The following is a 14,861-nucleotide window of genomic DNA, read 5'->3' as shown; positions in this document are numbered from 1 at the left end:
GCAATTTGGCAGGATTTCAGATATCTTGACTAAGAATACATGGAATACTGCGAGTCTAACTGGAACACAGTAGGATTTCTTTGTCTTTCTATTTGCATACAACATTGAGAACTGGAGGTAAAAATGGGTTTCTGTGGAATGCAGATCACTAATGTGGCTGAAAGCCTGACAGCCAAGATCATCTGCGAGTCATGTGGTCAGGCACAAAATATTTGGCACCAGTTTCTCAGTAATTCCCTCTCTTTCTCTTCCCAAAGGGCAGCTTTTAACCTCATCACTGAGCACAGTGACTCACGCTCTTGCTTCCAGCAGGAATGAGTTGAAAAGTCGTTGATTTTCTATCAAGTCTGTTTCCTGTCACCACAAGATCAATTAGTGCAAATGTCTATCTGACTGCAGGTCACATTTAAACAATGAGGCACTGGCTGTCAGGAAAATGTCTGGTTTGAAATATTTCAGCGCTGCATTACTAACAGAGACATTAATTAATACAGTATACGGAGCACATATCCTGCTTTTTAACTTGGGGAAACAAAACTACTTTTAGAAGGTAACCTTACTTCTCCACAGCAGATCTTTTCTGTGACTTAGACTGGTAATTCAAAGCCATTTTGGTCTCCATGCCGGTGTATATGACGACAGCTAAAATGAGAGGAATGAGTTAGTCCAGACTGACCATGTTAATTAAAAACTAGCAAGAGGAATACAGTATCAGGAAAAAACAGAACAAACTATAAAACTCTTACCAGCATATGCACAACATTTTTTTTCTTTTTTAAAACAAATTGAAAATTATTATATTGCAAGTTATTACTATTTTAAAGTAATTTAACTGGAAAATACAGTATCATTTGTATTACTGCAGTTAGACTAGGATTAGTTAATTAGTTAGACTCTAGACAAAATTCTTGGATCATACAAAAATGAATGACATTTGTGATGAAACATCGAAAGTCAAAACATAAAAATGATTTAAATTACCAAAAATGTGTTCTGTGTTCTTTAAGGTAGCTCCTCTAAGAAGTAGATTTTCGGATCCCAAAGGCCTGTAAACGTGTATTAAAATATAATAAAAGAGTTTCTTAGTTTCTTATCAAACACATGAAATGCAATATATTAGTTAGTGGGCAGGGCAGGGCATGCCCATTTTGCTTACAATTTTGGGTGCATAAAAGCAATTTAAAAAGTATCACCATAAAACTGCAGAAACATTTCTATTTTGCTCAACTGAACTATACTGATGCACTCCGAGCCACATCACTAGCCAAAGCTTTTAACAAAACCACATTGCTTTCCTTAAAGAAATACAGTTGCGTTCTTTTGATAAAAACAAGAAAACATGGCTTTACAAGACTGAACAAGATAAAGTGGTGTATAATAAGATTCATTTGAATCATTATGCATCACTGGAAGAGTAAAATATTTCAAAATTTTTTATTTGCAATCTTTGAACTGGAAAAAAGTGTTTTACACCAACAGTTAATTAAACAAAACTTGGACAATGAACATTTAACTTTATTAAGTTAACCATGAGACTAAAAAAAACTAATTACCTGGCAATAGGCTCATCCTGGCCTTGATAAATATTTATGCGGCCAACGAATCTGCAGGCAACAAAACAAAAGGAAGATATTAGTCTGGCTACACATACACACGCATATATATATATATATATATATAGGTGTCAAGGCCAAAATTATAATCTTTTTTATTACTATTACATGTACATACAAATTACATGATCGAAACTGATTTAACTTTTTGCTGTGCAGGTTAAATTATGTGTTATGCTTGGGCTGTATCCTTTCAATAAAAACCAAAGCTTTAAAAAAAGAAGTGTTTCTTGAGAAGTCTTTGATACAAAACATTTCTCTATGCGACTTTCTTATAAAGAACAACACGTTTAGAGGGTTCTGAATTTTTGTAAATAATGTCTATATTATTTGGCTTCTTTGTTGTGATCCTCTTGCATCAGAAGGTAAGGGAAGATGACTCTAACTCCACAATCACGGTTATGTCTTTGATCCAGTTAGAAAAGGCTCCAGGGTATTTCTGTACTAAAACGTTACATTGTAAAAGCCACAGCATAAAAAATGGACAAATTACTTACTCCTGTGCACCTAAACAGACATAACAAATTGCAAAACATTTTCACAAATAAACCAAGGTGACAAATCATTACACTTTTCTTGTTTTAAATCCTTCTCTAGACATTTCTGCTCCAGCAACTTCAGGACGAAGATTAAATTGTGTAATTTGATAAATTAAACAAACACTGCCCTATTAACAGGCTACTGTGTATTAATTGATGTTAAAGCTTGCTGTGCTTTGAGGGGCTTTGTTACTTAAAAGCACTAGCTGGGATAGGCAGACTTCTTATTGATCACAAAGGGTTTGCCAGGGAACTGCCTGAATTCCTTCCAGGCTGCAAAAACTGTGAGCGAGACGTAATAGTTCATTCATGACTCATACAAACTTATATTTTTTTAATGTTGTTTTACTGGCTTTTATACCACTCTACAGCTTTCTCGCACTCTTAAAGGATTTGCCTATGACTGTCAGACTCAACTTTGTACCAAACTCAAGTTTTGTAATCTTACTTGTAAAGGTCAGACTGGGGCTGTTCACATTCAATGGTTGCGTTTATCGTATCCACCTCTTGCTCTGTATGGAATGCCTTTGTGTCTTGTACAGCAAAGTAGGTCTTGGAAGAAAAACATTAACAAGAGCTATAATAATCCCACATTGATCTAAGGCAGGGGTGTCCAATCCTGGTCCTGGAGGGCTGGTGTCCCTCCTGGTTTTTGTTCCAACTGTGCCCTAAATTACTCAATTAGAACAATAATTGGTAATAATTGGTCCTAGGTGAGCTTCTCTAAATTTCTGCTCCAATGTCATTCTGGTTTCATTTCTCCCTCTAAAATGAACCAATAAATAAATAAATAAATAAATAAATAAAAATGTACCTGTTAGTTATTTAACATTTACAAATCCTCAAATTTAATAGGATGTGGCAGGTTACTCAGATCGTGACTCAAATAGCCCACAAACACCTCTCATGCTCTATTATATATCCATTCAATGTTGTGATGCTACTGTGTATTGGAAAATACAATCCTATAGCTAAAAAACATGTACAGCTATGTAAGTTCAAAAACACATTTTGAAGTTCAACGTGTATTATGTCTTATCATTCTTTCATGGTCTTGTGTATTAGACGGGTCTCTGTTTTAAGGGTTCTGTTGCAAACCAACATGCATAACAAATCTTGCATAATGTCAGTATAGTGTAGATACAATAGACACAGGGATGATTTAAAAAGTCTCAGGATTTAACTTTTTTTTTTTTTTAATGGAGATCTCTATTTTCCCTGGTCTTTTCATATTAAGCACATTTCTTTACCTTATGGCTAGATTCTCCATCCAGACTGGCAGTTGTTACAAAACACGTCCCATCCTCCCTGCTTGATGACAGGAAGATTAAATCACATGGGAAAGTTTCATCTTCTTTAACCAAGACGATGTCTCCAACCTGAGAGGAGAACAAGCACAGCAGGCTATCAGATTGGAGTCTGAAAATGACGACGAACAAGAAAGGCTGGAAATATTGCTTTTCTACCCAGAAATAAAACAATTGGCAGACGTTTCAACTTGTTGAAGGTATCTTAAAAAAATCACAAAGTGTAATATAATGTGTAAAAAAAAAAAACCTCCCTAGCTATTTGTTTTGTGATGCACAACACCACATTATGCATTACTCAGCATTACGTTGAAAAGGAAACAGCAATGGTTCACAGTGGGTACTTATTTTATTTAGTTTGCAAACATAGGGCATGAACCTAGCAGATCAACCTGAGTTGCCACCTGCATCAGTAAATGAAAAACCATTCCAAAAGACACAGGAAAGCAGGACTCCCCTTAAGTGGAGAGCTGATGATGCAGTGGGCTCATTCAGGGTCTTCGTGCTTACAGCGATGCTTAATGAGCAATCAATTTGTGTAGCAAGCCTATCAGTCTCTACTGTAATTAGCTAATCTTAATGGCAGCATAAATAATGCATTTCTTTATTTGTTAAAATAAAAGGTGGATCAATTAAGCTTAGATTCTCATTTACTGTTGGTCTTAGCCACCCATCAGGTGGATGTGGCATGATGTGGCTGTATGGATTTAACTACCTTTATATAGTGCGCTTAACAAGATAAATGTGCTTCCGCCAGGATTTGCATTCAACCGAGGTCAATCAAAGAAAGAAGATTAATTCCCTTGCCACCCTAGCCAAGAAACTCCATTAAAAAAAAAATCTTTAAGTGTCTTAGTGGACCAATTCTAGGGCTGTGCACAATAGAGTAGAATGGTCCCTAATACCTAATTTGCATTTACAAGCTGGACCAAGAACAGCTTGGGGATGGTGGGTTGTAAGGATTCTTTAGAGTTTGGTACAGGCAAAGTGGTCCTTGCAACAGCATGCATTGTATTGTCTTAATACAAAAAGTAATAATAATAATAATAATAATAATAATAATAATAATAATAATAATAATAATAATAATAATTTGTAAAGAATTAAGCTGATGTAATTAAATCAATGTGGATGTTGATGTGATAGTGATTTTACTACTGTATTATCCACAGCTCCATAGAGTAGCATAAGATAGTCTTCTTGCGGAATACATTTTGAGTTTGAAATAACTATGCCCAAAATTTAACTGAACAGGGATCTACATTGACTGAGTCCAGGGAGCTGCAGCCTCTCTTGTCTCTTCCAGGCAGTGGTGATTCTGGACGTCTGGCATGTGGTTTCATCTTCCTGCAGATGGTGCAGCGTAAACTGCAAAACCCCTTGGCTGAACAATGGCATGAGATGGTTATGAAGGATAGCGAGGTAACATGCCACATTGAGACTTCCCTCAATGAACACCAACTCAGTCTTTTCAATGAACCAAATCGCACCACAGACCACGATCCTGCAGCCCTGTGTTTCCTGCTCTGTACATTTGCATGGGTGTTTCCGCTGGCCACTCACCCATTGTAGCCCAGCCTACGCAGAACCCTTTGTGCCATGCATTGGCTCATATTTGCAGAGCTGCCAATGTCCACAAGGCTATCGTGGGTTGGAATGGACCAGATGAACAAGTGCTCATTGTGCACGGTTTGTAAGGGTCGGAAGGCCAACGTTGTGCAGCGGTAAGACTCTACTAATGATACGTCACAATAGCGTAATGCACACACCCATTAGAAAGCCCTTTGCTCCAATCAGAATGCCCAATTACATGACCTTGTGTTAAAGGTGAAATATCACAAGCACCTACTCTGAGGCATATTGTATACTTCTGAGCTCCACAATGCAGATGGCTGATATTTATACCACATGTATGGAAGTATTGTGGATATTTTGGATGCTCATTTTAATATGGCAGTGCACTATATATATATATATATATATATATATATATATATATATATATATATATATATATTATATATATATATATATTTATATATATATTTTACACACATACTGTAATGGAGCCTCAGCGTTTCGGAGTTCTTTTCAGCACACAACTACCCCAACATACAGTAAGGGGATTTTAAATGCGTGGTTGCACTATTTATTTATGCACAAATCTATACAATCGTATGGCTAAGATGTTTCCTGATTAAAACACAAAGACGTTTTACACACGAAACAAAACAGCACACACAGCACCTGTTTACGTTACAACTCACAGTCAGGGCTCTTCACCCAGGACAGACCCCGAATAGGCTGACTCTTCTCTCTTTATACTTTGGCAGCTAGTTTCAATTGATAATTTCCCAGCTGCAACTAATAATTACAATTAACAAAATAACAATTATGTCGGGTTTGGCTCCAGCTTGCTGAGACTCTCTATAAGATTAAGTGGTTACAGATAATGGATCAATGGATGGATGGATGGATTGAAAACAACAATTACATTTGGCAGGGTGATTTTAACCCCTTTCCTGCCAAAACCACACATTCTGCATTACAATATATATATTTTAAAAATCACACAACCCTAAATGTAAATTGATGGACAAGGTTAAAATATTTCTGTATTGTTACCACGTCTGCCAGGGAACTTATTTTCATCCACTGTTTTGCTCACAGGCCTAAGCCCTGTGTTGATTATGTAAGGTCCAGGGGGTGCACACATTTACAAGTAATATAAACATAATACACAAATTCAAACAGCTACACTTTATTGGCATTGCTGTCTGACTATCTCTCTTGTTTGAAGTAGTACTCACCCTCAATTTCCTGCTTTGTTTCCTCACCACTTTGCCATGCTGAATGATGTGGACAGGACACTGGTTCACTGCATTGTCTGCTTTGTGTCTGAGCCAGTCTTCATAGCCCTGGAAAACAGTGGAATCAGCACAGACCAAGATGCATTTGGATACATTTTTTTTTGTTTTTAATTCTTTGGGTACAATATCTGTTTGAACAATCAAAGTTCCTACAAAGCTTGACTATGCCTCAAACAGAAACGTGGCTTTTGGGCTCTTAGCTGTTCGCTGTGCAAGACGACATATGTTTACACTGATGCTCCAAGCTATTAAAGATAAAAACAAAAGATGCTTATTTGGGTGATAACTAGATCTTGTCTTTGCACAGGAGTTAAAATGCTAATCTGTGTTTAAACATGACAGCTTCACCACAGGCTAAACAGATTGATGAAACAGCTTATCACAAGTTATGAATAAGCTTTGTGAAACATGAACGCAACAAATACTCCTTGCATTACATATATAGTTTTACTTCATCACAGTTCCAATTGTATTTATTAATATCATTATTCATATTTGGACTACTATTTATATGACTGTTACTGGAATTATTACCATACTTAATATTGCTGTTACTATACTGTACTTCAAAACAATGTCATTATTAGCTTCACCTTTAAGTTATTATATGTTAAAGGTGAATACTAAGCAGGGAATTCAATAAAGGTGTATATAGCACAGGTGTTGCTTAAAAATTCTATAACATCATAAAGGCACAGCATGCATGTGTTTCAAATTAAATGCTTTTAGCGAATACTGTACAGTTGTGTGTTAGAAAACGATTGATTGCGAACAGCCAATCAGCATCCAGATCTAGCGGGCTTCTATTTTGCATAGATGCCCGCTGGAAAGATGAAGTGCTTTACAGTGAATTAATTTTTAAAATCAATCTGCGCATACATACCGGCTTTTTCTCTTAACATTCTAATCGACAACTAATCTGATAACATAAAAAGCTACTTAAACAAGAAAAATCATGTCTGTGACAGGACACCGTAACTATGGCTTAATTCGCAGCTACTGGACAGTAAATCAACAGGGTTGACACAATTGATCCACACTTCTGTTGTCGGCTGGATCCAAACAACACCCTCCCTTAAAACCAGCCAGTCAAACTGACAACTCTGTTTCAGTTCTTTCCGCAACAGCCAATTCACTCCCTGCCTGCTTTGAATGATGCCCCGTCCCCAGCAACAAGTTTCGAGTTCGACTCAATACTACACGGACTATTCAACAATTGTACATGCCAGATAAATTATAATAAGAAAGTGTAAGATAATATTTTCTCTACGTGTATGTCGTTTTCTATTCTAATTATGTTAGGGACTATTCTCCTCAACGGAATGTTACCTGCAGAAATATCAAGGTACATATAGGTTTTAAAGTTTTTTTAAAAGAGAAAATAAAGAAATAAATAGCTTTCTAAGAGCGATAGAGCCCTCTCGATGCAGGCTTTACCGTATGGTAGATGACCTTGACTTTCTTAAGCGCCCTTGCCTTTGGCTCGAGACGCATAAATCCAGTCGCGGTCATAGCCACAGTACAGCCTGCATTGAGAGGGCTCTATCGCTTAAGTAGTAGCTATTAGCTTAATGAAATATGCATGTTTTCTGATTGAACTGTTACACTGTTTAATGTTTGTACAAAGCTAATAGAGAAAGGTTTCAGCTAATGCTTTCATCAAGCTTCACAGTAGTTTTACCCTAAATACAACTGGGCACCTATATCCCATTGTCTTCTATGGAGGTCAGCCGTTCAGATATTACTCAATAAAGGAAAAAAATACATTAACTAACTCCTGTTCTAAAACCACTGCTTCCTGATTAAACACTTCCCATTGACGGTCGAGCCCTTCTCTCAAACAGTGGACTACAATGATTATTAAAAGACAGTGGTAAATAAATAAATACGTTTAAACAGTTCTGGTACGACACTGATAACAGCATTGCTGTGGTATTCCTCAGTAATATTGAAACTCCCTCTTTCAAATTCTTTAATGACTCTGTTACATTACTATCTTGTAACATGCCACAGTAATGCCATTACCCCTTAAATATATAATAAAATGTTTGGATGTTTTTGTATCTTATTTGTATACAGTGTTATTCTTAAATTCCAATATACAGTATTGGGGTCTATCTTAATGATCTAAACAGTGGCATATTTTAATACCACCCCTCTTTAACCCTGTACTAATTGTGCTGGTGTTTCCCCCAGGGCTGATTTATTGAAACACTTAATAATCATTAATATAATGTAGGGGAGCAGTACTTAGATCTGCCTCTGTTTAGATCAGTAAAATAGAACCCATTATCTTTTTGTTAATTCTAACTAAAGGAATTGTCTTTGATAAGAATTTTATTTTCTTGCTATTTCACTCTGTGTTCACTCTGTTGGCCACTTAGTCTGCTGTGAGCTATATATTTACAGTACTGCAGCTTCAGCTTAAGCTCAAGCTAATGCAAGTGTCCATATAATGAATACTTCAGAAGAAAAGCTGCATAAAAACACCTCCTAAGCATTTCTCACAGGGAGTACAATTTGAAATTCACACTCCAAAGCATTACAAGACATAGCTCATTGCTTCATGGCTTTGAAATAGGCTATTTCCAGTCATATCTGCATAATAGGGATTTATCACAATACTGTGTGTTAATGAATTATCTCTGGACCACATCTGCAGAACACTGGAACACAGAAACGAACCACACCTCCCTCATAACTCTTTACATGCTTTTTCTTTTTATTGTACAATCAGTACGCTAGCTGTCCTGTGACTTTACCCAAGAGTTCAATGGAGCAGCAAACGCTTTCAAGCGAGTGATCTGCTGTGACGATACATGCAAAGGTTTATTTGAATCCATGTACTCTTTCCTAAAGTATGAATTTTAACAATGTTGCTTGTCCCAAACAATTGCTTGGGGCTTTTGTCAGATCTAAACAGTATAAAAAAAGACATTTCACTGGCTCGTCTATGCACAAGTCACTCAGCTTATTGTAATGTAATGCTTACAGCATCCTGACAATTCAAATCTCCGCTGTAGCTCCACTTAGAAGAAACCTGCACACAAGATGCAGCATCTTTGCTGTTATAACAGTATTTCTATATGAAGATGTTCGCTCTGACATACTCTGCAGTAAGAGAAGAGAACAGAACTGTTTGCGAAGTATGAAAGAGAAAAAGAAAACAACAATCTTCATTAGTTTGTGAAAAACGTAGCTTCCCTCTTGACTGAATCCCTGAAACCCACCAGTATCAAAAGGCATGAGTGAGTTATTTATAACCTGGGCTCTCAGACTGCTGAAACACAATCACCTGGCTCTGCAGCTGCTATGCCAAACCATTTTCCTTTCATATTGAACCATCTGATTCCACTGAATCATTTTGTCCCAGAAGGCAAGGATGTCAAACACAGCACTATCAGAAACAGATATGGAATGTTTCAAATTATTGCAAGACGCTAGAGGACAGGTGTGTGGAAATGTGCCTTTCTCTTGCACAGCAGTGCTCCCCTTTCAATTCGTCATGAAGAACACCCCAAAAATCTCTGCTTTGACTCACCTGTTTAACAGCTGTTACTGTGATTACAAAGAAAAGTGGGAGTCCACTTGTAACTGGACTGGTTGGGGTATCAATTATTAACTGCAATAATAAGAAAAAAAAGATTGCACAATAATTTAGTGTAAAAAAAATGTGATACTTTAACAGTGAAAAAATAATCCTGTAATCACATTTTATGACATAGAGCAAATTAGGTATTGCTTACATCCTTTACATGAGCGCAAAGCTAAAAAAAATAAAATAAAAAGATTACTGTATTCCTTACCTGTACTAGAAAAATGATTAGGAAATAAAAATTGGCAATTCTTCGGAATTGTTCAAACAAGTTTTTGGGCACAAAGTTCCAAAAAGTGTACTAGAAAAAAAAAAGAGGAAAAAAAAAAAGATTGGTTATTATAAATTTGAAACTTTACATATACCAATATATATATATATTTTCAGACCAACTAGATTGATCAATCTGTTTTTGCAGAGTACAATTCTAAATGAGTGATTTTCTAGTTCTTGGCTGATGTTAAAAAATGTGTTTAGAGGCTTGCAATGCCTGTTGCCAATGCATTGGCATTTTGTACTTTCCAAGAGTCCTGGAGGCAAACTAGACAGCCTACACAAGCTTAATACAGCCTGACCTGAAGAAAAGTGCTCAGCCAAGAAACATTCCCAAATCTACTGAAACACACTGATACACCGAATGCTTGAACCAGCTGTCTACCACATCTGTGTATATTTTTCACTTGCATGTTATGTTATTGACTGCTACATGGACAGCATTTAATGTATTACTGGGTTTAACCTGGATATTACTTACTGAGACAGCCTAATTTTCAGAGAGGCTCTGAGGGTGACCTAATTTTACAAAACTAGTATAATTAATATGTAATTCCAGAGGCTGGCAACTGAACTATGACATTAATAACAACAAAAACACCACAAAATGAAAATGTATCTATTGCTTTGTTTTTATATAACCAGGTTTAATTGCCTCTACAGCATACAAGAGATTATGTAGACAACCTAATTAATTAGCCAGCCTTCCCCTGCCCCTACTTCTAAATCGTTCACTAAATGGCAATCTAGTCAACCTAACTGCTAGATTTGGGTGGATGCTAAACATTCCTTAAAACAGAACTGTCAAATATTACATAGTTTTGCAGAGAGCGCAGCTGCTCAAATAATGAAGCTGGAGAAAGTTTATTTTACTTTTATGAAGGTCTTGAGCAACATTTCTCAAATGCACAGCCACCAGCTGGGTTTTGTTCATGCTGCAGGCTGCTCACATTCTGATTCCTCATATAGCTTCAGTTTCTGTTAGCTGCTATTGACCAGCATTAACATCAGTTTAATCTGATCAGATTTAATTTTGGCATGCATCACAAATCTCTGCCCATTTCGCTTTGTGTCCATGCTCCTTAATTGATCAATGAGAGAAGACTTTAGTAGTGTGATGTGAAAACAGCAGTATGGAGTAATATTATTTTCTTCAGTACACATAAATATCTGAATATTCGATCAAAGACTGCTGCACATTAATTCAAAGGCAAAAATCAATGTCTGCGTCTGCCATATATTACATACAGTACCTGTAGTTGATAGATAATAGAACCACAACGTATTGCAATGTGTTTTGCCTTGTACCATTTTACCACCTTGCCAGAATTTGTGCAGCAGTTTCTGAAATGGCAAGTGGTGTGTGGGATTAGCATAAAAGACAGTGTCAACAGTGCTGCTTTAGATCTGGCAAGCGAGTTAGAATCAAGGGGTATAGATGTAGGTACAATACGTCACTCAAACGCTTTGCACGCTCCAAACACTGGGCCAGCTTGCAAGGTAAATGTTATGCATAGCGAGCATCGAGTTTATTTATTTAATAATATAATTTTGTAGCAAACAGAATCAATGAATTTGGCATTGGTGGTATTAATATTGTCTTTCTTATATGATATACATTAGGCCTAGTCTGCACATTTCATACCTGATGTATTTACGCAGCTCAGTGTTTACTGTTTATCACAATATCTCTAATGAAGAACTCTATATTGACCTCAGAATAATAGCACAGAACATGAAGTATGGCCTTCGTTGTTCAATAAACAATACTATGGTACATAATTTTATGCATGCATGACACAGGGTCCTTAAAGACAGAATTGCCTGCAACTTGACACTATTTGATTCTCTGATCCAATTCTTACTGCTTACTAAAACTGCCGACGAACACATTTTCTAAAAAATTAAATGTTGTGACAAGTTAATACCTACATTGTCAGAAACTAGCTTAGTTTCATTTCCATAAATAACTTTATAACTGAATTAAATAATCACTAGACATTAGCAACAGAACTGGCACCATCAGATGTTTCCTTCTTAACTCTTCAGAGGCTCAGTGGCTGATGCAGTACTCTATGGGTTCCCAGTCAACATGGGATGCATGACTCACCCTGAGCTCCAAACTGAGCTTTTACTAGCTGAACCACAGGGGACCCCAAAAGACAATTTCAATAGCAAATAATAATTACCTTGATTTAACATAGGCTAATGACTTTGAGAAATATACAAATTACAGCCACCTGTAAAATATTCATGGGATTGAACACTATTTCTGAAAAGGGAATATTAAGAGAGATTAAAAAAACAGCTGCAATATGATTCCATAATTGTTCAGTGCATATATCATTTGTCTGATCCCATGTTAAATTGATTCAATTATTAACCGAGGGAGGAAAGGGAGGTCAGGTCTCAGGCCAATGATATATGCTTAAAATACTTGTGATCCTCCTTACCTTTGAAGAAACAATCCTGTTGTCTGGATATCTCTGTGGTATGTAAGCATCTGTGCCTGAAGGGGGTTCCCGGTGCCCAATGTATATTGTCCGACTGTCCACCCAATTTTCTTCTCCGGCACACTGCAACACAAAGACGTCACCTCAGTTCAGTGAACCGCACTGCCTGCTCCCATAGTGATTGCAAAGCTGCATTGTTGAAGCCAGCTCTGTCAGTAATGTTTTCAGAAACTTCTTTTAAAAAAAAAAAAATATATATTCCAGAGCAACTACATTTGTTTCCTACTGTATAAGAATATAAAAAAACTGTGTGTGTGTGTGTGTATATATATATATATATATATATATATATATATATATATATATATATATAATCTAATGTGACAGTCAAGCTTCTATTTCTGCTCATAGCCAAATTCTTAATACCCAGGATTCTTCAAATCAATATCGCTTTAAATGAGCTTTGCAGTATTAAAGAGCTACTTATTTTACACATGTAATGACATGTTGCCCAAAAAATATACTTCACATACTGCTTCAAGCAGCTAATTGAACATTACCTTTGAAGCATACAACCTTGCCAGCAACAGGCTACTATATCCACTTTTAACTCAATTACTTCAAGCATACCACGGTGTATGTGTGTATTTAAATATATGAATGTGCACATTTTAAGAAACATTACAATCTACAGTACAGTACACATGTGCAAGCATTTGCATAAGTTAAACTATCAGACGGTTTCTTTAGAGCATCACATGGTAGCTCAGACACTATTACATATGTCCAGAATATGGACTACAACTTTTTCAGATGCTATTTTTAGCCAGGCAGTGCCATATATTACCCCAGTACTGTAAGCGGTTAGCATTCATTTTTCATATTAAATGGAACTCGTTTAGACTTGTCAGAAGTAGACCATCTCCAAGTGTCACAAGAAAGTAGCCTGGAGGTGCTTTTGATGCATAGCTAATATTCACTGCAAACAGAGGGGAAAAGCACATTTGATATTTGTAGGACAGATTTGGGTCCATGTTAACAGGCAATTATGTGCTACAGTATCCTAGCTAGAGTCTGTGTCTGGAATTATAGCACTGAGTAGTGGTTTTATTTCCCAATTAAAAATTACCCAAACCACATACAGTACTCATATTTTATAGCAAATAAAATTCAATTAAAAAAACACTAAAAATAGTTTTCATTTAAGGAATCTTGCTGTATGTGATTTTTACTAGTTTATTTATTTATCTGCTCCAGTATTTATTCTATCACTGATCTGCACATCTCAACTATAGAAAATAAAAGGTTCAGAGGATTTTAAGAAAAAGAGACTGTGTTCAACCTCTGTGTCTGGGCTGCAGTTAATTTTGTACTAATGTTCATATCTTGACATAATCGCAATCACGACTGTTGAATATTGTCGCCAGCTCTGCTCGATGCAGGGAGGCTAAATACATCGCTCAGGGTTTGTGACGTTAAGTTAATTGAAAATGACCAAGAGCACTGTACCTGTTTCTACGATGTTCTCATTTTATGTTCTGTTTGTTTAGCACACCACAAGAACACCTACAGGATATTTATAGAAAATTAACTCACTTTGTGTTCAATTAATTTAAAAAATGAAGCCAAGTGAATGGAAAGCACTTATTTAAATAATATTTACAGAAGAACATGGGAACAGCAGTGATGATACACCACAGCAGATAATTACATTTGTTTTATATAATTTATACATCATGAAGCAAATGACTTAACAATAAAAAAAAAAAAAGGATGCACTGAAATTTCAAATACTGGTAAAGGGATGCAGTAAGGCGTGCCACTGTGGGCTGATGCACTGGACTTCCACCTCACTTTGGGAGTGATTAGCCTCAGTTATTTTTCTTCGTGTACCTTTACCTGGCATTGAACCTGCTTAGATAAATCCTTCTAACTGCTTCATTGCCGACATGTTGCTTGCACTACATCCTCATGTGACAATTAGATTTTTTACAGTTTGCTGGCTTTACAGTTGAGATCAGGCATGGCCAGTACAAGAAAGGCAACATACTGACCCTTTAAACAAGACATTAATCTCAATTTAGTTTCCCACGCAACAGCATGATTAGTTCTTCCTGGTAAATTTTAAAAGACATTTACTGAACTCCCACAAGCAGGATCCTTTTTCCCTCTCTGCATAACAAATAAATAAATAAATAAATAAATAAATAA

At 36.3% G+C, this 14,861-nt stretch overlaps 1 protein-coding gene across 7 annotated transcripts in view; it reads right to left on the bottom strand.

Annotated features, from left to right (window-relative positions):
- The window catches only part of atp11a (ATPase phospholipid transporting 11A), a 65,408-nt gene that overhangs the window by 24,309 nt on the left and 26,238 nt on the right, over window positions 1–14,861 (bottom strand). For 6 of the 7 annotated variants that reach the window (XM_041259475.1, XM_041259476.1, XM_041259480.1 and 3 more), the window contains exons 2-10: window positions 12,651–12,773; window positions 10,136–10,225; window positions 9,871–9,951; window positions 6,270–6,377; window positions 3,403–3,531; window positions 2,601–2,704; window positions 1,554–1,604; window positions 982–1,046; window positions 561–642 (exon numbers count right to left, since the gene is read on the bottom strand). In XM_041259475.1, coding sequence (XP_041115409.1) covers window positions 561–642; window positions 982–1,046; window positions 1,554–1,604; window positions 2,601–2,704; window positions 3,403–3,531; window positions 6,270–6,377; window positions 9,871–9,951; window positions 10,136–10,225; window positions 12,651–12,773 — 833 coding nt within the window. The remainder of the gene's footprint in view (window positions 1–560; window positions 643–981; window positions 1,047–1,553; window positions 1,605–2,600; window positions 2,705–3,402; window positions 3,532–6,269; window positions 6,378–9,870; window positions 9,952–10,135; window positions 10,226–12,650; window positions 12,774–14,861) is intronic. The other variant, XM_041259482.1, reaches the window with a different exon arrangement.

This window comes from Polyodon spathula, chromosome 9 (genome assembly GCF_017654505.1).
Source record: "Polyodon spathula isolate WHYD16114869_AA chromosome 9, ASM1765450v1, whole genome shotgun sequence".
NCBI lineage: Eukaryota > Metazoa > Chordata > Actinopteri > Acipenseriformes > Polyodontidae > Polyodon > Polyodon spathula.
This window is presented reverse-complemented; position numbering and strand designations above follow the sequence as displayed.